This window comes from Hemiscyllium ocellatum, chromosome 5, assembly GCF_020745735.1.
Source record: "Hemiscyllium ocellatum isolate sHemOce1 chromosome 5, sHemOce1.pat.X.cur, whole genome shotgun sequence".
Classification (NCBI taxonomy): Eukaryota; Metazoa; Chordata; class Chondrichthyes; order Orectolobiformes; family Hemiscylliidae; genus Hemiscyllium; species Hemiscyllium ocellatum.
The window spans coordinates 123,352,699-123,375,896 of record NC_083405.1 but is presented as its reverse complement, the minus strand read 5'-3'; the positions used below and the strand labels follow the sequence as shown (position 1 = coordinate 123,375,896).

Genomic DNA, 23,198 nt, shown 5'->3' with positions numbered 1-23,198 from the left:
AACATGGTTTTGTGAAATGGCAAATTTTCTTGCGTTCTTTGAGGGTATAAGAAACAGAGTTGATAAAGGGGAAATGGTAGATGTGCATTTGGATTTACAGAAGAGATTTGATAAAGTGGCACATAGAAGATTGGAGGTCACTATATTCAGGTAATGTATCAGCATGGATTAAAGTTTGATTAACACACAGAAGACAGACAGTCTGGATTGATAGTTTTTTTTTCTCATGTTGGAAAGGTATAACTAGAGGAGTGTCACAAGTATCAGTCCTAAGGCTTCAATTGCTTCCTATGTTACTGAATTGGAGGAGGGGGCAGAGTACAAAAAATAATTAGGGGCTCACGATGAGAAGATAAAGAATCTACAGGAGGATATACATAGCTTGAGTCAGTGGGCAAAAACTAGGCAGATGAAGGTTAATGCAGTAAAGTGTAAGATACTTTGGTAAGAAGAATGAAAAGTCTGACTATTATTTTAAATCAGGAGAGACTTCAAAGAGTGCTGCACAGAGAGATCTGGATGTTATCATGCATGAAATACAAACAGAATGCAAGTACAACAAGTAGTTGAGAAGGCAAATAGAATTTTGGCTTTTCGCTAAGGGGTTTGAATTTAAATACAGAGAAATTTTGTTCCTGGGTGTTGGTGAGGCTACACCTGGAGAACTGTATATTTTTGATCCCTGTATTTTTAAAAAAAAGGATATACTGGTATTGGAGATACAGCAAACTTTGTTTTAACTGGCACCTTATGAGCTGGTACTTTCAATAAATCGACAAAAATGATGTATCTCAAATACTGGAAATTTGTTGTATTATCGCGATCTCCATGATGTCCAAATAGTCAGTTAAGGTTGCAAGTTTTTTAAAAATTCATTCATGGGATGAGGACATCGCTGGCCAGGCTAGCGTTTATTGCCAGTCCCTAACTGTCCAGAGGACAATTGAGAGTCAACCACATTGCAATGGATTTGGAGTCACATGTAGACCAGACCAGGTAAGGATAGCAGATTTCCTTCCCTGAAGGACCTTAGAGAACCTGTTAGAAGGCTGTCTGCAGGTAAGTTTTAATTAAGGCAAGGTTGCAGTATTACTTAAGTGATTGATACTGTAAATAAAGCATAACAGTAATGTGTATTCTCCCTGCATTACATCTCTACTACTTTGTGTGTGTTTTTACATTCATTCTGTGGACTTCTTGATCAACCGGAATATTAGATCAACCAACACACTCCTGGTCCCTTAGGTACCTGTTAATAAAAAGTTTGCTGCGGTTGAAGAGTTTCACTAGGCTGGGCTGAAAGAATTGACATGTCAAGAATGGCATAACAGGTCATATTGTTAGGACTTGACATGGTAAATGCAGGGAAGAATGTTTCCCAGATCCAAGAAGTCCAGAAATAGGAGTCACAGTTTAAGGATAAGCAGTAGGCCATTTAGAATTGAAGTAAGGAGAAATTCCTTCACCCAGAGTGAGCCTGCAGAATTCTGTACCACAGAAAACAGTTGAGACCAAAAAATTGAATATTTTCAAGAAGGAGATAGATATGCTTTTTCAGGTTGAAGGATCAAAGGGTATGGAGGAGAAAGCCTGAATAAAGTATTGAGTTAGAAGATCAGCTATGAATATATTGAATTGTGGAGCAGACATGAAAGGCTGAAAAGCCCATGCCTGCTTCTGTTTTCTGCATTTCTATTCTATTAATCATTTAATGCCGCCTTACGTGTGTCAATTGAGTCTGCCTCAGTGCACTGCCAGGCAGTGCACGCCAGACCTGAACCATTTGTTGTATGAAACATGTGCCTACATCTGACTCCAGCAAAGTGATTGACTCTTAACTGCCTCTTAGGCGCTTAGGGATAGGCAATAAATGCTGGGCTGACCAGCGACACCCATATTTGTGAGTGAATTACGAAGATAGCATGACGTTCATAACAAGCGAGGTACTTACCCAGCCTGTGCTTGCAAATCTCACAATAGTGTACAATTTACATAATTCCACGATTGGACAACATTTGCTAAACGATCCTGAAAGTGCAAAGAGATATGCTGGCAACCCAATATAGAATGTTTTCTAGGCCTGCAGTGTTGTGCACTTGCATATACTGGAAGTTACATGTATTGATATTGTTTTGCAAGGTCTTAAAGATTAAGTAGCAGAGTTAATGCATGGTTTTTCATATCTAGAAAGTGACACCATCGAGAGTGATTGAGTACAGTAGGCGTAACGAGGATCGACGTTCCGGGCATGGGCCCTTCTTCAGGAATTCCTGAAGAAGGGCTCATGCCTGAAACGTCGATTCTCCTGCTCTTTGGATGCTGCCTGACCTGTTGCGCTTTTCCAGCAACACATTTTCAGCTCTGATCTCCAGCATCTTCAGTCCTCACTTTCTCCTACAGTAGGAGTAAGAATTGGACATTGAGGCGGTTTGAATAAGTGCAGAAAGGAGATGAAGGAAGGTAGGCATGCTTAGCTGTGACGACTTTAGCATTTAAATGAACTAGGAATTATCATTAACTAGGCACATTAATCTTGAGCCTCCAACGAAAGAGTAGAAGATAAGCAAAAACACAAAAACTAAGTTGAAGATGTCAAATAGAAAAGAGATATGTGGCAATAAAACTAAAAGAATAGTTTAATGAAGATTGATGCCGTGGAAAGAAATGCACTGGCAAAGTGTACTGTCGAGTACACCATGGGAAGGGAATGTGTGGCAGGGGAGGTAAGACAGAAAGGAGAGGTAAACAATTGGAATACAAAATATAATGTAAATGATGCAAAAAACTTTGGAGGTGTGGTCTGCAGCCTCTAATATCCATCTCAATCACGTGACCTAACATCATGCTCAAAAAAAAAGCTGCAAAGCAAAGAAAGATAAAAGGTTCATCAGAGGAGATGACAGATGCAGGTGACCATGGGTGAATGAGATTTAATATGCTAATATACCATGAGGAACCTCATAAGAAACCTCCTAATCTAATTAGGTTTTATAAAGAAAAACATTATCTCTGTCACAAAGAGAAAGAAAAAGTACATAATACTTTAAAATGGCACATGCCACAAGATGATACTATTCACAACACAATGACTTATTTGGATGCAGACAGCAGACTCGTAATGCGGTACTTGTCAAAACAAAATGAAAAACAATTAGAACATATTATTCAGACAAGATAATTTTGTTTTAGCAATTGAAATTTTATTTCTTTTATTTTCAATCCTAATTATCTCTTTTTTGTTGTCAGGTGTAAAGAAAAGAACTACCCAATGAATTTACCTTCTGCTAGTGTTGTTATCTGCTTTTTTAATGAAGCTATATCAGCTCTGCTGCGGACAGTACATAGTGTGTTGAATCGTTCTCCAGCAAACCTGCTGCATGAAATTATACTTGTGGATGACAATAGTGATTTGAGTGAGTCACCTTAAAATTTCTTGAAACATTTCACTTCTTCTCATCCTTTCTGGTGCCTTGGTGACTTTTGAATTACATGGGACAGTATGTAGGCCACTTTTGGAATATTGTATGCAATTCTGGTCTCCCTCCTAAAGGAAGGATGTTGTGAAACTTGAAAGGGTTCAAAAAAGATCTCCAAGGATGTTGCCAAGGGTATGGAATGAGCTGCCAAAGGAAGTAGTGGAGGCTGGTGCAATTGCAACATTTAAAAGACATCTGGATGGGTGCATGAATAGGAAGGGTTTGGAGGGTTATGGCCCAAGTGCTGGTAAACGGGACAAGATTAATTTAGGGTATGTGGTCGGGATGGACGATTTGGACCCAAGGGTCTGTTTCCATGCTCTATGACTCTGTCTCTATAATCCTCCTTTAACTAGAAGCGTAAGTGAGCAGATACAAAAGGATGGGTCTCAAGGCCAGTAAAGTTAGGCTTGTGAGTGTGCCATCCCAAAAATTAACTTAACTCAATGTTCTAGTATTAAGTCACGTCTTGAATCTGATAGTAGGCTCCTTATTGAATTGCAACTTGCATTTATATGATGTACATGAGTCTTTAATTTTCATTTTATTATCATATCAGGCTCCATAAAACAATGCAGCCTGAAAATAAACAGGGCCACCTCACCTCTACAGTTAAATGACTAGCTCCTTCATGATTAATATCTGTGCTGGCCTTATCAATCAGCATCTAACATTTCAACTGTAAACCATCATCATATGTGCTTGTAAAAACAGTCTGTTTCTCTTTTTTTTGTCAGTTAATCTAAAAGGTGAGCTGGAAGATTATATACGGAATAACTTGCCTATAAAAGTGAAACTTGTTAGAAACGGTGAGCGAGAGGGATTGATACGAGGTAGAATGATTGGAGCATCCCGTGCAACAGGTATTGAATTCAACTTCTTATATGTGAAAGTATTTAATTGTACTAAATTATTGCATTCATTATTAGAAATATTATTTATTGAATTGAAGATTCTCATCAAGATTTAGGAGAAGATTCAACTTGAATCAAATCTATTTCTTCCCATAATCACTCAAATTCTTCCATGTCTTTCATGACGATCTAGAGTTTTAACATGGCACAAATGTTATGATACAAATTGATCAAAGTAAACAAAAACTTGGATAATGCTGTGTATCCAGCCTCAGTGATTGAGAGGATTCAGATTCAGAACCTTAGCTTCAAATAAACAAATATTACCAATATTCTGCTTCAGCTAGGGAGAAGGATGGGGTCAGTATAAAGGGAACTGGAGATTATGATAAGGACAGAAGATAGTTACTTCAGTCTTCCCAGTTTTTAATTGGAGGAAATATGTTGTCATCCAAAACTGAAAGTTAGATATGCTACTTGACAAAGGGGTAACTAAAGGGAGTGAGAAGTAGTATTGAGGTAGAAATAGAATAGAATTTCCTTTTATTGTCATGTGTACTCCATTGTAAAAGAACAGTGAAAACCTTATATAGTGTCTGCCTCTTATGACACCATCTTAGTTACAAGTACCTAGGTACGAATCTTGGATACAATAGGGGAATAAAAGATAGTTGTGGAGGATCCAAGATGGCGGCGACCCAGCAAGTCTGAGTCTATAGTGCTCCTCCCAAGACTTGGGCAAAATGGGCCACCCGCCTCCACCACACACACCAAATCATTTAAAATAGTTTTTACTTAATGTATTTAGTTGCTCAGTACTGAATTTAAACAATCTAATCTCCTGTAAAAATGACTAAAGGGAAGGGAGCCCGCAGTTCTTAGCAGGCCTCCCCCACCCTCCCCAGCTGCAGCTGAGGCGTCCGCAGCCGCCCCGGGGGACTTACGTACGGTGGCGAGCCTCGTGGAAATACTCTTTAAACTTGACGCGAAGATCGACGCCTTCATCGAAGAGTCCTGGAGCCAATGGGATTCACTCTCAGCTGCACTACAAAAACATGACCAAGACATCAAGGAAATAGAGCGCCGAGTCGGAGGGGCGGAGCTAAAGGCTGCGACCTCTGAGACTATAACAGAATCGGCCGTGGGACGGGTCCAGACTCTCGATCAGCGAGTCCGTACCTTAGACAACCAAGGTCGTCGAAAAAATATTTGTTTGCTGGGCCTTCCCGAATGGGAAGAGGAAGGCCAGCTTACAGCATTTCTCGAACAGTGACTTCCACAGCTTTTAAATCTGGAGATTGGATCAGGCCAGGTACGGGCGGAATGGGTCTACCGGGTTGCAATACGCGAGCCCGGCTCGAACCAGCGCCCCCGCCCCGTCCTATTCCAGCTGCAGAGCTATAAGGAGAGGCAGATGTTCTTAGAAGCTTCCAGAAATCTTGGGAAAGACTCCCAAGCCATGATTTATAAGGATCCAAGATTATGTTATTCCAGGACTTTTCCCCAGCTCTTGTCCGAAAGAGGAAGGCATTTGACGAAGCAAAGAAGTGTTTAAGGGACTTATAAATATTCAGTACTCCTTGCGATACCCAGCAACGCTATGCTTTAACCATGAAGGATCCGTGTATAACTTTGGATCACCGGAAAACCTCAAGGAATTTTTGGACTTTCTTAGATAAATTGTAAGAGTTAATTGATGTTGTTTTGCCCTCCCCCCGGTCCGGTTTACACCCTCTTTTTTTATATATTAATCTCTTTCTTTACCTTACTGTTTAATGTTGTCTTTTGGGGGGGGTGGAGAGAAGGGTTTATTTATTTGTTCTCTACTTCGCGATTTTCTCCCATATATATATATGGGGTCTAGTTAATGTAGGTGGGGGGAGGTGATTACTTTATCCTATTTTATTTCTGTTTTTAGGAGCGGGTTGTTTTCCCCTGTTATTTTGTATTACTATATTTAATTATTACTTGTTGAGGCTGTAAGTTTATAGTTGTATATGTTTATACATGGTATTAGCATTATCAAATATATCCAGGTGTTGGTGTGGGTGTGGGGGGAGGGGGTGGCAGGGGCGGTAGGCTGCTCACTGTTAACTCTAGCTCTGTAGTATATTTGAATTTTCTTAATCCTATCGTGGGGTGCCTGGGTCAAGGGTGGGGCACTAGTTTGGAGAGGATATGATGGGCTTTTGAAAAGGCAGTGATGCCCCCGGGAACAAGGGGGAAAATGTCCATTTAAATACGTTTTATATTTTTTAAATTTAGAAATAGTTTTTTATTATATTGATGTGAGTGTATTAAAGAGCCTTTATTTTTGTGAATTTTATATGTTCTATCCTCGGGATGTTCTGGATAGGGTTTCCCCTCCTGAGGGGTCTTGGATGATTATTGTTAATCAGTCGGTTAAATGGTGCACCTGGAATGTCAAGGAAGAAAATATTATCAAACCTCAAGAAAGAAAGGGTTGATATAGCTCTCCTACAGGGGGCACACTTATTAGATAAAGAACACTTGGAATTACAACAGGGTGGATTTGATCAGGCCTTCTTTTCTTTCTTCTGCTCAAAAAGTAGGGGAGTTGTTATTCTTATTCGGAAGAATTTCCCTTTCAAAATCCTAAATCAGATAAAAGACGAATCTGGACGATATATTCTGATTAAAGCCCTTAAAAATGGAGAGGAATATGGGATCTTAAATTTGCATTGCCCCCTGGCACATCCTTTTAAATTTATAACGGAAGCCTTCTCAAAATTGATGGCTCTTGGTGCTCATCATACAATTATAGGGGGAGACTTTATTTGTATTAAGGATCCGAAAATAGATAGGATTCCCAAGAATACTGCGGGAGTATCTCCCAGATGTAGACAATTGGTGGATTTGAACAAAGAATTAGGACTAGTAGATGTATGGAGATGCCTTCACCCACAAGGCAGAGATTTTTCTTTTTACTCCAATCCACATAAATGTCACACCAGAATTGATATGTTTTTTGCCCCCTCGATTTTAAAAAATTCCATATCATCCTGTAAAACAGGCAGTATAGCAATTTCTGATCACGCTGCTGTAGAGATGGAAATCAAGGCGAAGAACAATGAGACATCCCCCCAGCATTGACGTATGGACCCCTTCCTGATGAAAGATAATAAATTTGTGAAGTACTTCTCTCAAGAATTTAAAACTTTTTTAGAAATTAATTCAGGTACGGCTAGCAACCCATCAATGATGTGGGAGACCATCAAAGCTTACGCGCGAGGTTTGATCATTTCATACTCAGCGACTCAGAAAAAATTAAAAGGAGAACAGCAGCGTCTGCTCGTAGCTCGCTTAAAAGCGGCTGAAACAGCATACACTGACGGACCTTCTATTATCAAATTACAAAGGATTATGGCCCTTAGGATAGCTCTAAACACCACGCTTACCCAAACGGCTAAGAGGGAAATATTATTTGCAAAACAAAGGTTATATGAATTTGGTGATAAACCTGGTAGATACTTAGCATTTCTCGCAAAGACAAAGAAGGCCATTCAAACTATCACGCCTATCAAGGAAAGTACGGGTATTCTGACTCATGATCATAAAAGGATTAACGCAATGTTTAGAAAATTTTATTCTGATTTATATAAATCGCAGGATTGTGAAGACAGAACTAGGAGGATGCAGTTATTTTTTAAAAACCTGACCTTTCTGGACCTAACTCCTGAACAGGTATCGGTCCTGAATGTTCCCTTAACAAGCCAAGAAATACTTGACACAATCAGGCAACTTCAGAATGGTAAGGCACCTGGCCCAGATGGCTTTCAAGCTGAATTCTATAAAGAATTTACAGGAATATTGGCTGGTCCACTTATGGACATGTATAACTACCCAAAAAGTTAGGACTGTCTCCCGCCTTTGCTGAAAGAGGCGAATATCTCTTTTATCCTCAAAAAAGGAAAGGACTAATATCCTTGCTAAATGTACATTTTAAAATTCTCTCTCAAAAGTTAGCATTGAGGCTAGAAACGGTATTGCCACACATCATAAAGAAGGATCAGACGGGGTTTATTAAGGGCCATAGATCATCCAATAATGTTATAGAACATAGAAAAATACAGCGCAGTACAGGCCCTTTGGCCCTCGATGTTGCGCCGACCAAAGTCTACCTAACCTACACTAGCCCAATAACCTCCAAATGCTTATCCAATGCCCGCTTAAATGACCATAAAGAGGGAGAGTTCACCACTGCTACTGGCAGGGCATTCCATGAACTCTCAACCCGCTGAGTAAAGAAGGGTTGTTAGAAGGGTTTTGAATTTGATTCAAGCCTGCCATCAGGGAAAGATACCAGGAGTAGTAGTCTCATTAGACGTGGAAAAGGCATTTGATAGGGTTGAATGGTCACATTTGTTTTACACATTGGAAAGTTTTGACATTGGAAAAGTGTTTACCAAATGGGTCTCAACACTGTAAAATGATCCCAAAGCAGTTGTGATTACCAATGGATTAGGCTCGGATAGCTTCAGTGTGGATTGAGGCTGCCGTCAGGGATGTCCTCTTTCGCCATTGGTATTTACGCTAATAATTGAGCCACTAGCAGAAGCTATACGGGCTGACCCTAATATAATGGCCCCGAGGATTGGTACTGGTAAACATAAAATTCCCCTTAAGCAGATGATGTTCTTCTATTTCTCAGTAATCCTCTGATGTCCGTGCCTCACTTAACCCAAGTTATTAATACGTTTAGTGTATTTTCGGGCTACAAAATACACGGGCGGCACGGTGGCACAGTGGTTAGCACTGCTGCCTCACAGCGCCTGAAGACCCGGGTTCAATTTCCGACTCAGGCGACTGACTGTGTGGAGTTTGCACGTTCTCCCCGTGTCTGCGTGGGTTTCCTCCGGGTGCTCCGGTTTCCTCCCACAGTCCAAAGATGTGCGGGTCAGGTGAATTGGCCATGCTAAAATTGCCCGTAGTGTTAGGTAAGGGGTAATGTAGGGGTATGGGTGGGTTTCGCTTCGGCGGGTCGGTGTGGACTTGTTGGGCCGAAGGGCCTGTTTCCACACTGTAAGTCTAATCTAAAAAAAAAATTAATTTTTCAAAATCGGAGGCTATGCCAATGGGCGGCCTTGCTAATATATCCCACTTATTGGACGGATCCTACTTTCCCTTTCGGTGGTCCCTGTAGGGTTTTTTATATTTTTATCACCCCAGTATTTGGTCAGTTATACAAGGCTAACTTTGTGCATTTACTGGAAAGGATAAGGCAGGACCTCCAGCGATGGGGAGACCTTCCAATTTCCTAGCTAGGTAGAATAACACTAACTAAAATGAGTGTCCTGTCCCGTCTCCTGTACCCTATGAGAATGCTTCCAGTGATGCTGCCGAGGCTGGCACTACATAAATTATATGGCTGGCTAAGTTCCTTTATCTGGAATCATAGACGGCCTCTCATTAAGCTGAAGAAGCTACAGTTTCCACAAGCAGGGGGAGGATTGGATTTCCCAGATTTTAGGAAATATCAGTTAAGTTCCCTATTAAGCTACATAGCTGATTGGGTCTTGTCTGACCCGCAATCAATCTGGCTGGACATCGAGGCTTCTCAAATAAAATGCCCACTTATTTACCTCTTGTTTTCAGACAAGAGGAAAATCACCACGGATCAATGTAAAAACCCTATAATACTAAACACAATTAAAGCCTTTGGAATATAATGCATCAAAATGAGGACAACTCACATAAAACATCTCCCTATACTCCGATAGTGGGAGCATGGGGATTTCAACCGGGGCTTACAGATGCTACTTTCAAACTCTGGAGATCCAGGGGTATCTCCTGTTTAGGGAATCTATTTAAAGAAGGGGTCCTGATGTCTTTTGAACAGCTGCATCAGAAATTTGGATTACCTAATGGAGACCTCTTTCGATACTTCCAAATTCAAAATTACATACAGAAGAAGACTACGCTATTAGATAGTCTTTATAAATCAGATAGAGAACATAGAGTGTTATGGCCAATGGGGCTATCTTCCATCAGCACTATTTATAATTTATTACATGATGAAGTATCGAGAGATGTGGACAATCTGCTTAAAATATGGGATCAGGATTTGGGACTGGAAATCTCTAGAAATGTGGAATGACATTTGGGAAAATGCCAAAAGAATCTCCATCTGCAACAGAACTCAGGCCATTCAGTTGAAGATACTTCATAGGGCCCAGATAGCACCGGACCGATTGGCAAAATTTAAGGCAGGAGCGTCTCCAACGTGTCCCAAATGTAAAATAGAGGTGGGCACTCTTGTACATTGCCTATGGACCTATCATAAGATCCGTAAATATTGGACTAAAGTAGCAAGTGCTCTGACAGAAATCTTAGGAATGGAAATTAGAGTGGATCCTGAATCTCTCCTTTTGGGCTTTTCGAACTTCCCCTCCCTGGATATGCACGGGAAGCGATTATTTTCTACTCTCTTTCTGTGCAAGGAAAAATATTTTGGTAAACTGGGTTGCTGAGGGCCCCCCTGGACTTTCGAATTGGCACAGAATAATCAGGGAATGTATTCCCCTTGACTTCATTACAAATGTGGTGCACCAAAAGACCAAATTATTCCATAAAATATGGCAGTCCTTTTTGAATTATATAAATACAGATTTTCGGCCATCCTAACAAGGGCTTTTATTTAATTGAGGTGGCGAACCTGGCTGGTCCGGGGCCCCTTGGGAGAGGAGTCTCGCACAAATATGGGTTTTGTTACGATCTGATGTTAACACATTCCGAGCATGTATCTCACTACTCAATTTCTGTGTTATCCGTCGTTTTTTTTTCTTCTCTGAATAATGTAAGAGATTTAACCATACACTCTGGTTAGTTGTAGGTTAGATTAGTAGTTAGTTGAGTTTTGTTATTTTTTCTCTCGGTATTTTTTTTTTCTGTTTGATAAATTTTGGTTATTATTTATTTAAGATTTAATTGTATATCCATGTTTATACTTGGGGTTTTTTAAATTTGTAAACTTGTAGAAAAATGTTAAATTTTCAATAAAAATATCTATAAAAAAGATAGTTTCATTAATTTACACAGTTTAAAAATAAAAGTTAAAAATAAAACACTGTTAAAGGATTGACATTACAGTCAGGCAAAAATTTTCAAATATCACATGATAGGTGCTTGCCAGCTTTCAGCTTTCCCTCTCTTAAAATACAGTACATGCCTTCACCTTAATAACAGTAACAACATCTGAAGTTAATTAGATCTGACATTAATGAACCCAAGTCTAATTTTCACCATGTCACCAGTAAGGTGCTAACACTGTGAAAACGTGATGCCAGTTTACTCAATCCTAACATTTCTTACCATGGCAGTCATTCATTATTAGAAATAGCTCTCTTTGGAATGTGTGCTCCTCAATTTCCTTGTAACCCATTCTTTGTGAATATATTGTAGCAATTAAGCCTCAGCAGGACATTTAGAAAATCAAGCTGAGTCAACATGATTTTTTTGGAAGAGAAATTATATTTGTCAAGTTTATTAGAGATCTTTGAGGACATAGTAAGCAGGACGGATAAAGAAAAATCAGTAGGTGTGAGATATTTATATCTCTAAAAGATATTTAATAAGGTGCCACATATAAAGATTTGTCACAAACTTATTGCTTTATGGGTGATATATTGATATGGATAAAGAATTGACTGACAGGAAACAGAGTCTCGGAATAAATGATGCATCTTTAGGTGGCAAGCTATAACTTGTGAAGTGCCATTGGGATCAGTGACTATTTACAATCTTTATTTGTGAATTAGATAGAACATCTTCATGTATTGAAGCCACATTTGCTGATGATTCACAGATAGTTAAGAAAGCAAGTAGTGGGAGGCTGCAAAATGCTGTACATTTAGGTTATGTGAGTGTGCAAAAAATGTCACGTGGAGTATAGTGTTAAAAATGTGTGGTTGACTCTTTGGCAGGAAGAATAGAAAGGTATTTCTTAAATGGTGGGAGACTGCAGAGTGCTGCAGTATAGAGGAATCTGTATGTTCTCGTACATAGAGTCATACATCACAAAAACAGACCATTCAGTCCAATTTGTCCATGCCGACCCAGTTTCCCAAGAGAAACTTAGAGTGCATTCAGAGAACGTTTGAACTCTGAAGGGCTGGCCAGGGACAACTTCCAAAGGTATGGCAAATCCAAAAACATTCAAAAGGCAGGCAACAGTTAATGGTGATCAAAGTTATAAACCTGTTCCAGGTAGAGGGAAAGACAAAGGTGCAGGCATTCCATAACCCAAAGCTATGATTCATTACCAGTAAGGTAGCAAATGAAATATAGATTCAACTAAACAGCTCGCATCTTACATTTAAACAACAGCAGTGGAAGTGAGTTCAAGAATGGCAACACTAGTGAACAATATGTTTGGTAAGAAAATTCACTTTTTTATAAAAGATTAATTAAGATGAAAGTAGAAGTGTCAGCTTTTTTAAAAGCAACTTTACTGGATTGCATCTCTATTCATTCAAGGTAACTGTTAAAGATGTCATAATTTGATCAGCTGAGAGCCAGAAGATCCACATTCGCCCTCTACACCATAGGTGTGCAGAAAAATTGGTCACAAGTCAAACCACAAAAACTTATAGCTCAGATTCTAAAATAGACATGTGTCAGCCTCATTCAGGAATGGTGCATGTCATAAGTAAGCAGTGCCTCCTGGAAAGAGACTAAAAATGCTCAGATGGCATTTAGTCCCGATCAGTGCAAGATAAGGTACAAGTTTATATTAAGTGACTCATCAAGGTAAGTAATCCATCAAGTTCAAAAGTGCAAAATGGAACAGGGTCTCATTGATTTAATAGTGTTCATTTCTTTGGTATAGATGCACAACCCTGAACTTCCTAAATAGTTATGATTCTACACCTTGTGATGCAGAGGGGATTCCAAGCTCCTTGATTGAAGTAGTTCTTCAAGGAGTTTCCCACCCTCCAGAAAGGTGGCGGCACGGTGGCACAGTGGTTAGCACTGCTGCCTCACAGCGCCTGTAGACCCGGGTTCAATTCCCGACTCAGGCGACTGACTGTGTGGAGTTTGCACGTTCTCCCCGTGTCTGCGTGGGTTTCCTCCGGGTGCTCCGGTTTCCTCCCACAGTCACAAAGGTGTGCGGGTCAGGTGAATTGGCTATGCTAAATTGCCCATAGTGTTAGGTAAGGGGTAAATGTAGCGGTATGGGTGGGTTGCGCTTCGGCGGGTCGGTGTGGACTTGTTGGGCCGAAGGGCCTGTTTCCACACTGTAAGTCTAATCTAATCAAAGGAAAGTAAATACTGTACATGTGGAGCAGACAACAAAAAATGAGATTCTGAGTTCAATTTTAAAAAAAAGTGAACAGGCTAGTTTTCAGGCCAGGCCAAAATATGTGCTGCAATTCCAATGCTAAGTTGTTTGAAAGAAATATGTTTCCATGTGTATTCATGGAAATAAGTTGAATAGTCTTAAATGACTAGGTTGGCAGTTGAACCCCTATTTACTAGGTCACCATTGGGAAGAAGGTTTGTACGTCTGGCAACTCAAACTGATTTTGACTTTGTTCAGCTAAAATCTCAACAACAAGCTGGCCACACCAGTACAGGTATGAAGAAGTTCAAATATTACCTCAGAGTCGATAAAGTGTGGCACTAGAAAAGGCACAGCAGGTCAGGCAGCATCTGTGGAGTAAGAACGTTGATGTTTGTGCTTAATCCTTCGTCAGGATTGCATGGGGGAAGGGGGCTGAGAAATAAATGGGGGAGGAGGGGCTGGGGTAAAGGTAGTTGGGATGGCGATAGGTGGGTAATTGTGGAAAAGGCCCAGAATGGACATGTCATGGGGAAGTGGGAGGGGGAGTTGAAATAGATGGCTACAGGAAGGTAGGGTTGATTGGTGACTGCCTAAACAAAGGTACTCAAACTGAAGGAGGAATACCTCATCTTCCAACTCGGGAGCCTACAACCACACATTCTCAACATTGAATTTACCAGTTTCCAAATATCCCTTCCCTCACCTCATCCCAGATAGATGTGCTTACACTGGAGGTACATTGTATTTCAGTCTGAGAAAGAAAGTCATTTTGTTACCTGTATTGGCACAGAAATTAGTTTCACAATATCTATACAAGATAGCAAGATGAATCATCGGTCACCTGCACTGATATCCTTTAAGTCAAAGTTGGATGCTTACTAGTTTGAGACTTTTGGTTGCTTCATCCTTTAACATGCCAGTCTTCAGGATCCTTCAAACGCTTCAAATTGCATAGAAGAAAGGAGTAGAAATGCCAAGACAGCGACTAGAAAATTAGACCTGAATAGTGGATATACAGTGGCCAAATCTAAAGTTGGGCACTTAAGGGAAATGTAAAATTTTGCTGTTATTCCTGTCCTGAATTATTGTTCAAGTATATAATTCTAACATGGAGTCAAAAAGTCTTCTAAGTACTCCTAAGAATTATTCCTGGAGTAGAAATTGTGGAAGGTGTAGACATAAACAAGAGAGCAAACTGCAATCAAACTCTGCCACCACCTCAACGCACAGTAAAGGCAGTTGAAGCATTTGTAGGGGAATAAAATGAATTCTTGGTGCTGATCTTGAAATTATAGAAAAGTCACAAAATAGTTCAACTGAGAGACTTTAACTAAAGCAACTGGAGTTGCTTCCCAAAATGAAGATAATAAATCATGGAAATGCCACTGTGCTCAAACCAGTGACTCAGATTGAATTTGCACTGAAGTGTTGGTGGCAAAGCAGGAAGGTTGGTATATCCAAGGACGAAATGATACCACAAGATAAAATATCTACGAATGTATTCTAAGCAAATAGAAGCCAATAAAAAAGAGGCCATGAAATAGCTTTGGCAAATAAAATTAAGGAAAATCCAGAGGGTTTTTACAAATACATTAAGGACGAAAGGATAACTAGGGAGAGAATAGGGCCTCTCAAAGATCAGCAAGGTTGCCTTTGTGTGGAGCCGCAGAAAATGGGTAGATACTAAATGGGTATTTTGCATCAGTATTAACTGTGGAAAAGGATATGGATGATATAGAATGTCAGGAAATACATGGTTACACCTTGCAAAGTGTCCATGTTACCGAGGAGGAAGTGCTGGATGTCTTGAAACATATAAAGGTGGATAAATCTCCAGGACTTGATCAGGTGTGCCCTAGAAGTCTGTGGAAAGCTAGAGAAGTGATTGCTGGGCTTCTTGCTGAGATGTTTGTATCATCGATAGTCACAGGTGAGGTGCCGGAAGACTAGAGGTTGGCTAACGTGGTGCCACTGTTAAAGAAGGGTGGTAAGGACAAGCCAGGGAACTACAGACCAGTGAGCCTGACGTTAGTGGTGGGCAAGTTGTTGGAGGGTTTCTTGAGGGACAGGATGTACATGTATTTGGAAAGGCAAGGACTGATTAAGGATAATCAGCATGGCTTTGTGCGTGGGAAATCATGTCTCACAAACTTGATTGAGTTTTTTGAAGAAGTAACAGAGGATTGATGAGGACAGAGTGGTAGATGTGATCTATATGGACTTCAGTAAGTTGTTTGACAAGGTTCCCCATGGGAGACTGGTTAGCAAGATTAGATCACATGGAATAAAGGGAGAACTAGCCATTTGGATACAGAACTGGCTCAGAGATGGAGGACGGAGGGTGATGGTTGAGGGTTGTTTTTCAGACAGGAGGCCTGTGATCAGTGGAGTACCACAAGGATCGGTGCTGGGTCCTCTACTTTTTGTCAGTTGCTTAAATGATTTGGATGCGAGCATAAGAGGTATAATTAGTTAGTTTGCAGATGACACCAAAATTGGAGGTGTAGTGGACAGCGAAGAAGGGTACCTCAGATTACAACAGGATCTTGACCAGATGGGCCAATGGGCTGAGACATGGCAGATGGAGTTTAATTCAGATAAATGCGAGGTGCTGCATTTTGGGAAAGCAAATCTTAGCAGGACTTATACACTTAATGTAAGGTCCTCGAGAATGTTGCTGAACAAAGAGACCTTGGAGTGCAGGTTCATATCTCCTTGAAAGTGGAGTCACATGTAGATAGGATAGTGGCAAAGGCGTTTGGTATGCTTTCTTTTATTGGTCAGAATATTGAGTACAGGAGTTGGGAAGTCATGTTGCTGCTGTACAGGACATTGGTCAGGCCACTTTGGAATATTGCATGCAATTCTGGTCTTCTTCCTATCGGAAAGATGTTGTGAAACTTGAAAGAGTTCAGAAAAAATTTACAAGAATGTTGCCAGGGTTGGAAGATTTGAGCTATAAGGAGAGGCTGAACAGGCTGGGGCTGTTTTCCCTGGAGCCGCCGGAGGCTGAGGGGTGACCTGATAGAGGTTTACAAAATGATGAGGGGCATGAAATAGACAGAGTCTTTTCCCTGGGGTGGGGGAGTCCAGAACTAGAAGGCATAGGTTTAGGGTGAGAGGGGAAAGATATAAAAGAGACCTAAGGGGCAACTTTTTCACGCAGAGGGTGGTATGTATATGGAATAAGCTGCCAGAGGATGTGGTGAAGGCTGGTACAATTGCAACATTTAAGAGGCATTTGGATGGGTATGTGAATAGGAAGGGTTTGGAGGGATATGGGCCGGGTGCTGGCAGGTGGGACTAGATTGGGTTGGGATATCTGGTCGGCATGGACAGGTTAGACCGAAGGGTCTGTTTCCGTGCTGTACACCTCTATCACTCCATGAGTCTTAAATGGACATGGCATTTGCAGTCTCCAATTGTCTCAAATTGTAAAATGATTTTCCTAAAGGACTTCATGCTTAAAAACTGAGTTTCAAGCTAAGCAACTAATAACATGCACATTTGAGATTATTCAGTTATTTAATCCAGCATTAGTTTTCCCGATTTCTAGGTGAAATAAAACCTCAGTGGGAATAAATCAGATTGGATCTATTTATGTTTAGTATAACTATGGGCAGTGTTATTTTAAAAAGCTTTCAATCGTCATCTCAATAATATTTGTTGAGTCTAAGGACTAATGAATTCCTGTTGATTAAGGAGGAAATATCCTCATGTTAGGAGGATGCAGTTATGTCTCCATTTCAGCTTTTGTCAATATTTTTCATTGCTATGTAGAACTGATGGAAGGCAAGTGCAAATGAGACAAAACCATATTAGAAGAGAAAATAGTACACAGTGATCTTTACAAATGACAAGTTTTCCTGGGGCAGTTTAACTTACTTTGCTGATTGTTAAGATGTATTTTACATATGTATTTTATGATCTTGCAATGGAGATCTTTGAAATAACGAGTAAGAACTTACATTGCACAATGTTTTGGCATGTGGCTGCTCAGGAAGAATTAACATGTTGCTGCTGTCACATCCACCCAATGATATTGCAAGGGTGATAGCAAAGAGAATAAGGCAAAAATAATGCTAGCCAGAAACTCACTCAGTTTGCCCCTTTCAGGACGAATCTAGAATTACACTGCTTGGTCATCATATTTAAGAGACCATTTACCAAACTTATTTAGGTTTGGATTTTAAGCAATTAATGGTTCTTAAGTTTAGTCCCGAGAATTGCCTTGTCATGGTCCAAAAGGCCTAACTCCTGTGCCAATTTTGTAGTTATGATGGTACCCAGACTCCCTTGGCGTATATGTTGAATCATTAAAAGTTAGCTTGTCAATACAACCAGTAATTAAGTAGCTGAATGGTTTATCTTTTATGCAAGTGAAATGTCATATAATAGTAGAAAAGTCCAACAGGCAAACAGAACATTGGTAAGACTGCATCTGTGGTGCACTGTACAGTTTTAGACTCCTTTCTTTAGAAGGAATATACTTACGTTGGAAGCAGTTCCGAGAAGGTTCACGATGCTGATTTCAGGGATAACATGTTGACTTATGAGAAAAGGTTGAGCATGTTATACTTGCACTCACTGGAGTTTAGAAGTCTTGGATATGTTTATTTGCCACTCTCATCAGTTCAGGCTCCACCTCTTGGACACTTAGACAATGCTGATCTGCTTTCAGTGGGTTGAATGCCTTTCTTAATCAGCCTGCTAACTCTTGCTCATCCTTTCTTAAAGTTCTTAGAATTTTCTAAATTATTAAAGAATTTATCTTTCAAAACTTCAGGATCCCAAGTTTCTTTTTTTTAGTCAGTGACGTTTTTGAAATCTAGCTACTGTTGTAATGTGGAGTCAATAAAGTGTGACACTAGAAAAAGCACAGGTCAGGTAGCATCTGAGGAGCATGAGAGTCGACACTTTGGGCTTAAACTGTTGGAAAGGTTGCAACTGGTTTATGCATAGAAAGTATCCACAAGCAACAGTTTGATAATGGTAAGATAATCTAACACATGTGGCAGGGGTGTATTATAGCAGTGCAGTGGGGCTGTGCTAATCTAGGGAAAGGCAATATGTTGAGTTGGTCACAATGAACCACTGGGATGTCGACCAGAAAAGCAAGGTCAGGTTATCATGAAAAGGAAAGTACCAGCTGGACAAATAAGATAGTGGGTGGGGAACTAGAGAACTGGTTGGGTAGGGAGCGGGAAGAAATAATGAATGGAAGAGGACATGGTGGCACAGTGGTTAGCACTGCTGCCTCACAGCGCCAGGGACCTGGGTTCAATTCCCGACTCAGGCAACTGACTGTGTGGAGTTTGCACGTTCTCCCCGTGTCTGCGTGGGTTTCCTCCGGGTGCTCCGGTTTCCTCCCACAGTCCAAAGATGTGCGGGTCAGGTGAATTGGCCATGCTAAATTGCCCGTAGTGTTAGGTAAGGGGTATATGTAGGGGTATGGGTGGGTTGCGCTTCGGCGGGTCGGTGTGGACTTGTTGGGCCGAAGGGCCTGTTTCCACACTGGAAATAATCTAATGAACGTAAGAAGATGACAGGTTGAGATGGTCTTGTGATAGGGGGTGAAATTGAAAAGTTCAAGAATCAAATTAAGACACAACAGTGGTTCAGTGCGAAGTAAAAGAAAACAAATTATTGAGTAGAAGTGCTAAACAAGCTGGAAAAAACAAAAGTAACAATTTGCTGTGAGCACAAACTGAGATCCTCTAGTGGATACACAACTCTAATTAATTTTGTGGTATGCAAATATATTAAAATGTTACACTTTTCCTTATTTGTTGTATCTATGCAGACCTCAGCTTCCCAATTCTGTCTGTAATTAACTTGGACACTGGGGTCATCTTCAACTTTGCTGCCTTAGTTGTAAGCATTACCGACCAAATTTGCTTCCCACTAATGGGATAAATGTTGGATGAGTTCTACAACAGATGGGCAACTTGCTCCATTAGATTGTTACCTAGGTGACAATGGTCATTTTTCATGTTCTACCTGACTAAATGCAACAAGATTCTGCATGACTCCTACCTACCTCTCTGATCTAACTTCATTAGATCTTCTGTAGGTTAAGATCATGCAAGGTACTTCGCCTTTTTTAAAATTAAACTCAAAATAATTATAAAACTTTCAGTTCATTAATCAGCAAATGAGGTGTGTTTTAGGTATTACTCCTACCAGAGGATCTTAGATACACTTGGAGATCAGTTTTCTCACCTAATTTTTAGCATTTCTTTCCACAGGAGATGTACTAGTGTTTCTTGACAGTCACTGTGAGGTGAATGAGATGTGGTTACAACCGCTTCTGGCTCCAATTAAGCAGGATCGCAAGACAGTGGTGTGTCCAGTGATTGACATCATCAATGCTGACACACTAATCTACAGTTCTTCCCCAATTGTGAGGGGTGGATTTAACTGGGGTCTACATTTCAAGTGGGATCCAGTGCCTGCGTCAATGCTGAATGGACCAGAGGGACCGACTGCAGCAATCAAGTAGTAACCCAGTACTTTCTTAACTTCACAATGCAAGATATATAATTTTGCTTCACTCAAACAGCAGCTAGCTGACCCGCTTTCATCAGTTAAGATTTGTACCAAAGATTTTAATATTCTGCTTTTCCAGTTCTAATCTTTTTCCCTGCTTCCTTTTGATGATTGCATATCTGGTCCAAGCCACTTAGGATAAAAGATTCTATGTTCCAATCACTCTTGGAGAAAATAAAGTCTTTAATTTTCCCTTTATTACTTTGGTGTTAAACTTCATTATTCAGTTTAAACAATCTTTCACTATTTAGCGTATCAAAATTGTCATCATTTTATGGTGTGATCCTGGTTTAATCGAATCTCTAACTTAACATATCTATTCACTCAACCTTTGTTTCATAACTCTAATCTTAACTCCTTAATATTGTTCCAGTGAACCGAGTTGAAATCTTTTACTTTTCCAATAACGGGTTCTCAGACAACATTCAGCATTTTTTCCAAAAATCTTGTTTAACTCCAGTATTGTTTTCAGTTTTTTTATATTTCATGCCTTTAAATGTAAAACCAACAATTCTATTTGCCTTTTTTCTAATCCTCATCGAATCTTGCATAACATAAGGTAGTGCATCAGCCAAGCAAGGCTGTGGTGGCTGTTTGAAAAAGCTATTTATTTAGTCATTGAAAGAGATTTTTATTTAGCCCCTTCATTCTCCTGTTCCAAAGCCTCACAAAACTAACATTGAATCAGCTTCTACCATTCTTTAAGAAAATGCATTCTAGCTCATCGTAACTCTCGGCAGGAGAAATTTCTCATCAAACGTGGTTCTTTTTCAAGTTTTGTTAAGAAATTAGTCTTCTAATCTTTAAATTCTATCTATTTGCACTCCTATATTTATGTGTTCCTCTCCCATTTTAGAAGTCTTATAATTTAGACAAACGTTTTGTGCAGTTTTGTTCTCAGATTGAAGTGCTTTAATTTCCTTGTTTTGAATTGCAATTTGCCACTTCTCTGCCAAGTTTTAACTTGTCTATATCTGGCTGTAATCTCTAACAATTCTTTTTCTCTCAGTCCACCATGCCACATAATTTGTTCTTATTGGTAAACTATTGGTTTAACTCCACATTTGTCTCTGTTGGAAGCATATACAGGTAGTTCTCCTATAACACCATAGCTGTGTTCTAGCAAAACCTCGCTTAATAGAAATAATGGGGCCTATAGGAAAAGTGGGTGAGGGGCAGACCAGCTCAAAAGTCACCCAAAATCCTAATACAAAGTTTGCACAGCCTGAATGATCGTTGAGGTCATATTTATTAGTGAAACAAAATTAAATTTAACATAGTACATTTTAAAAATATGAGAAAGCTGCTGTCTGCACAGTGTCTCTCTCTCAGAAAGCTGCTCTGTCAGTAGCTGACATTGCACATGCAGAGGACAGCACAAAGACTGGCGCTGACATCATGCATGTGCAGAACGGTGCTGTGACTTTGACATGGACATCAGCGCATTTGCATAATGACGCAGAGATTTCAACATGGACATTGGCATATGCGCAGAACGAGACTTGCGAACCGATCCTGGCTGTAATCACGCTATTGTCAATGGAGGTAATCGTTCTTGAGAATGCCATTATAGCCAAATTGTGTTGCTGGAATGCGTGTTATCCCAGAGCTACCTGTATATAAATGCCTATACTTTTTGTTTTCCTGCTCCCTACATTATGCTGGGCATCTTCTTTCTCCTTTTCTCAATCCATGCATCTTTCTACTCCTCCCTAACCCAATCAATGCACTCATTTCTTTGACATTCCCTCTTACCCATTCTCATAGCTCCTGGGTGCTTACCTCCTGTTCCTTCTGTTCTAAGCAATTGAATGCTTCTCCATGCTATGGACGGAAATTTGCTATTCCCAGTAGGAATTCTTGCCCACTGTGTGGCGAGGCTTTTAATTGTTTATAAGCAGCAGAGGGAATAGAAGCTAAGAGCAGCACTGGGGGGAGGAGTTGGAAACCATGCTAATTTTCATCTTTGAACACAGCCATGTGGACACTATCTTGGAAATATTAGCTGTGCACATGAATCATGGATGGTTGGCAATTTGTAAGAAAAATCAGGAAATTAGATTGCATGTATTCCCAGTGTGGAGCTTGAAAAGGAATGATGGGCAGAATCCAGTGGTGCTGTTACAATGATTAACTGCCTTTCTAATCTTTTTGCCCTAGATGACTTCGCTCTCGTATTTTAGATTTCTCTTGTGCTTTAGTCTCAGTCTTCCAAGCTTTCCCTTTGTTTGAAGATCAAGGGTAGCTTTCCCACATGTGCCCTGGGAAACCCTGTACTAATGATGGTATTTAGGTACTAGATTTACATCTCTCTAAGATGTTCTTTGAAACCAAGAGGGCATCAAAGCTAAACCAGAGTGCAAAAAACTGTCACATAATATTGATTTTATTTAACAGTAAATAACGTTCTTCTCAACCACTGAATTAAGCAAAATAATTAAAATAATTTTAAGAATGAAGTCTGTGCAAGCAACTTCAAAATACATAAGTGTTTCCCTCGTTTTAAAGAATATTCAGAAGACTGAGAATGGCTGCTTGCTTCTCTTAAATTCAAAAGTGTGTCCCTTCATAGACTTTCTGGCAGACTGTGATTTGAGCAGAAGTTTGTTTTATCACATTTAAGATATGCTAGAACATGCTGGCTCTTGATATCACACCAGTCAGATTGAAAAAGGAACCATTGAGCATACACAAACTGAATCAATCATGTATATTATTTAAGTTTCAATTATTTCTCTTTCTAGAATATGACTGAAAAAAAGAACCAAAATAAGTTTGGGATTTGAATTAAAGTACTTGTTAGGTAGTATATCATAATATGATTCAAAACAATATTTAATTTTACTAAAAAAACTCATTTTTGACATAATTATTTGATTCTCCTCATTATTTAAAAATTGTGGATTATATTTTCAATCTTCACCTTTTTACCTGTTGCTTTCAAAATGGGAGGAGGGAATTGTATTTCAGTCAAAACATTTTGTCATGTAGGCGGTTGCTTCTTAAGGTCCTTTT

The 23,198-nt window shown here is 39.9% G+C and overlaps 1 protein-coding gene across 8 annotated transcripts in view; it reads left to right on the top strand.

Moving 5' to 3' along the window:
• The window catches only part of galnt11 (UDP-N-acetyl-alpha-D-galactosamine:polypeptide N-acetylgalactosaminyltransferase 11 (GalNAc-T11)), a 171,733-nt gene that overhangs the window by 120,281 nt on the left and 28,254 nt on the right, over nucleotides 1-23,198 (top strand). For 7 of the 8 annotated variants that reach the window (XM_060825151.1, XM_060825149.1, XM_060825145.1 and 4 more), the window contains 3 exons: nucleotides 3,247-3,413; nucleotides 4,214-4,339; nucleotides 19,883-20,132. In XM_060825151.1, coding sequence (XP_060681134.1) covers nucleotides 3,247-3,413; nucleotides 4,214-4,339; nucleotides 19,883-20,132 — 543 coding nt within the window. The remainder of the gene's footprint in view (nucleotides 1-3,246; nucleotides 3,414-4,213; nucleotides 4,340-19,882; nucleotides 20,133-23,198) is intronic. The other variant, XM_060825152.1, reaches the window with a different exon arrangement.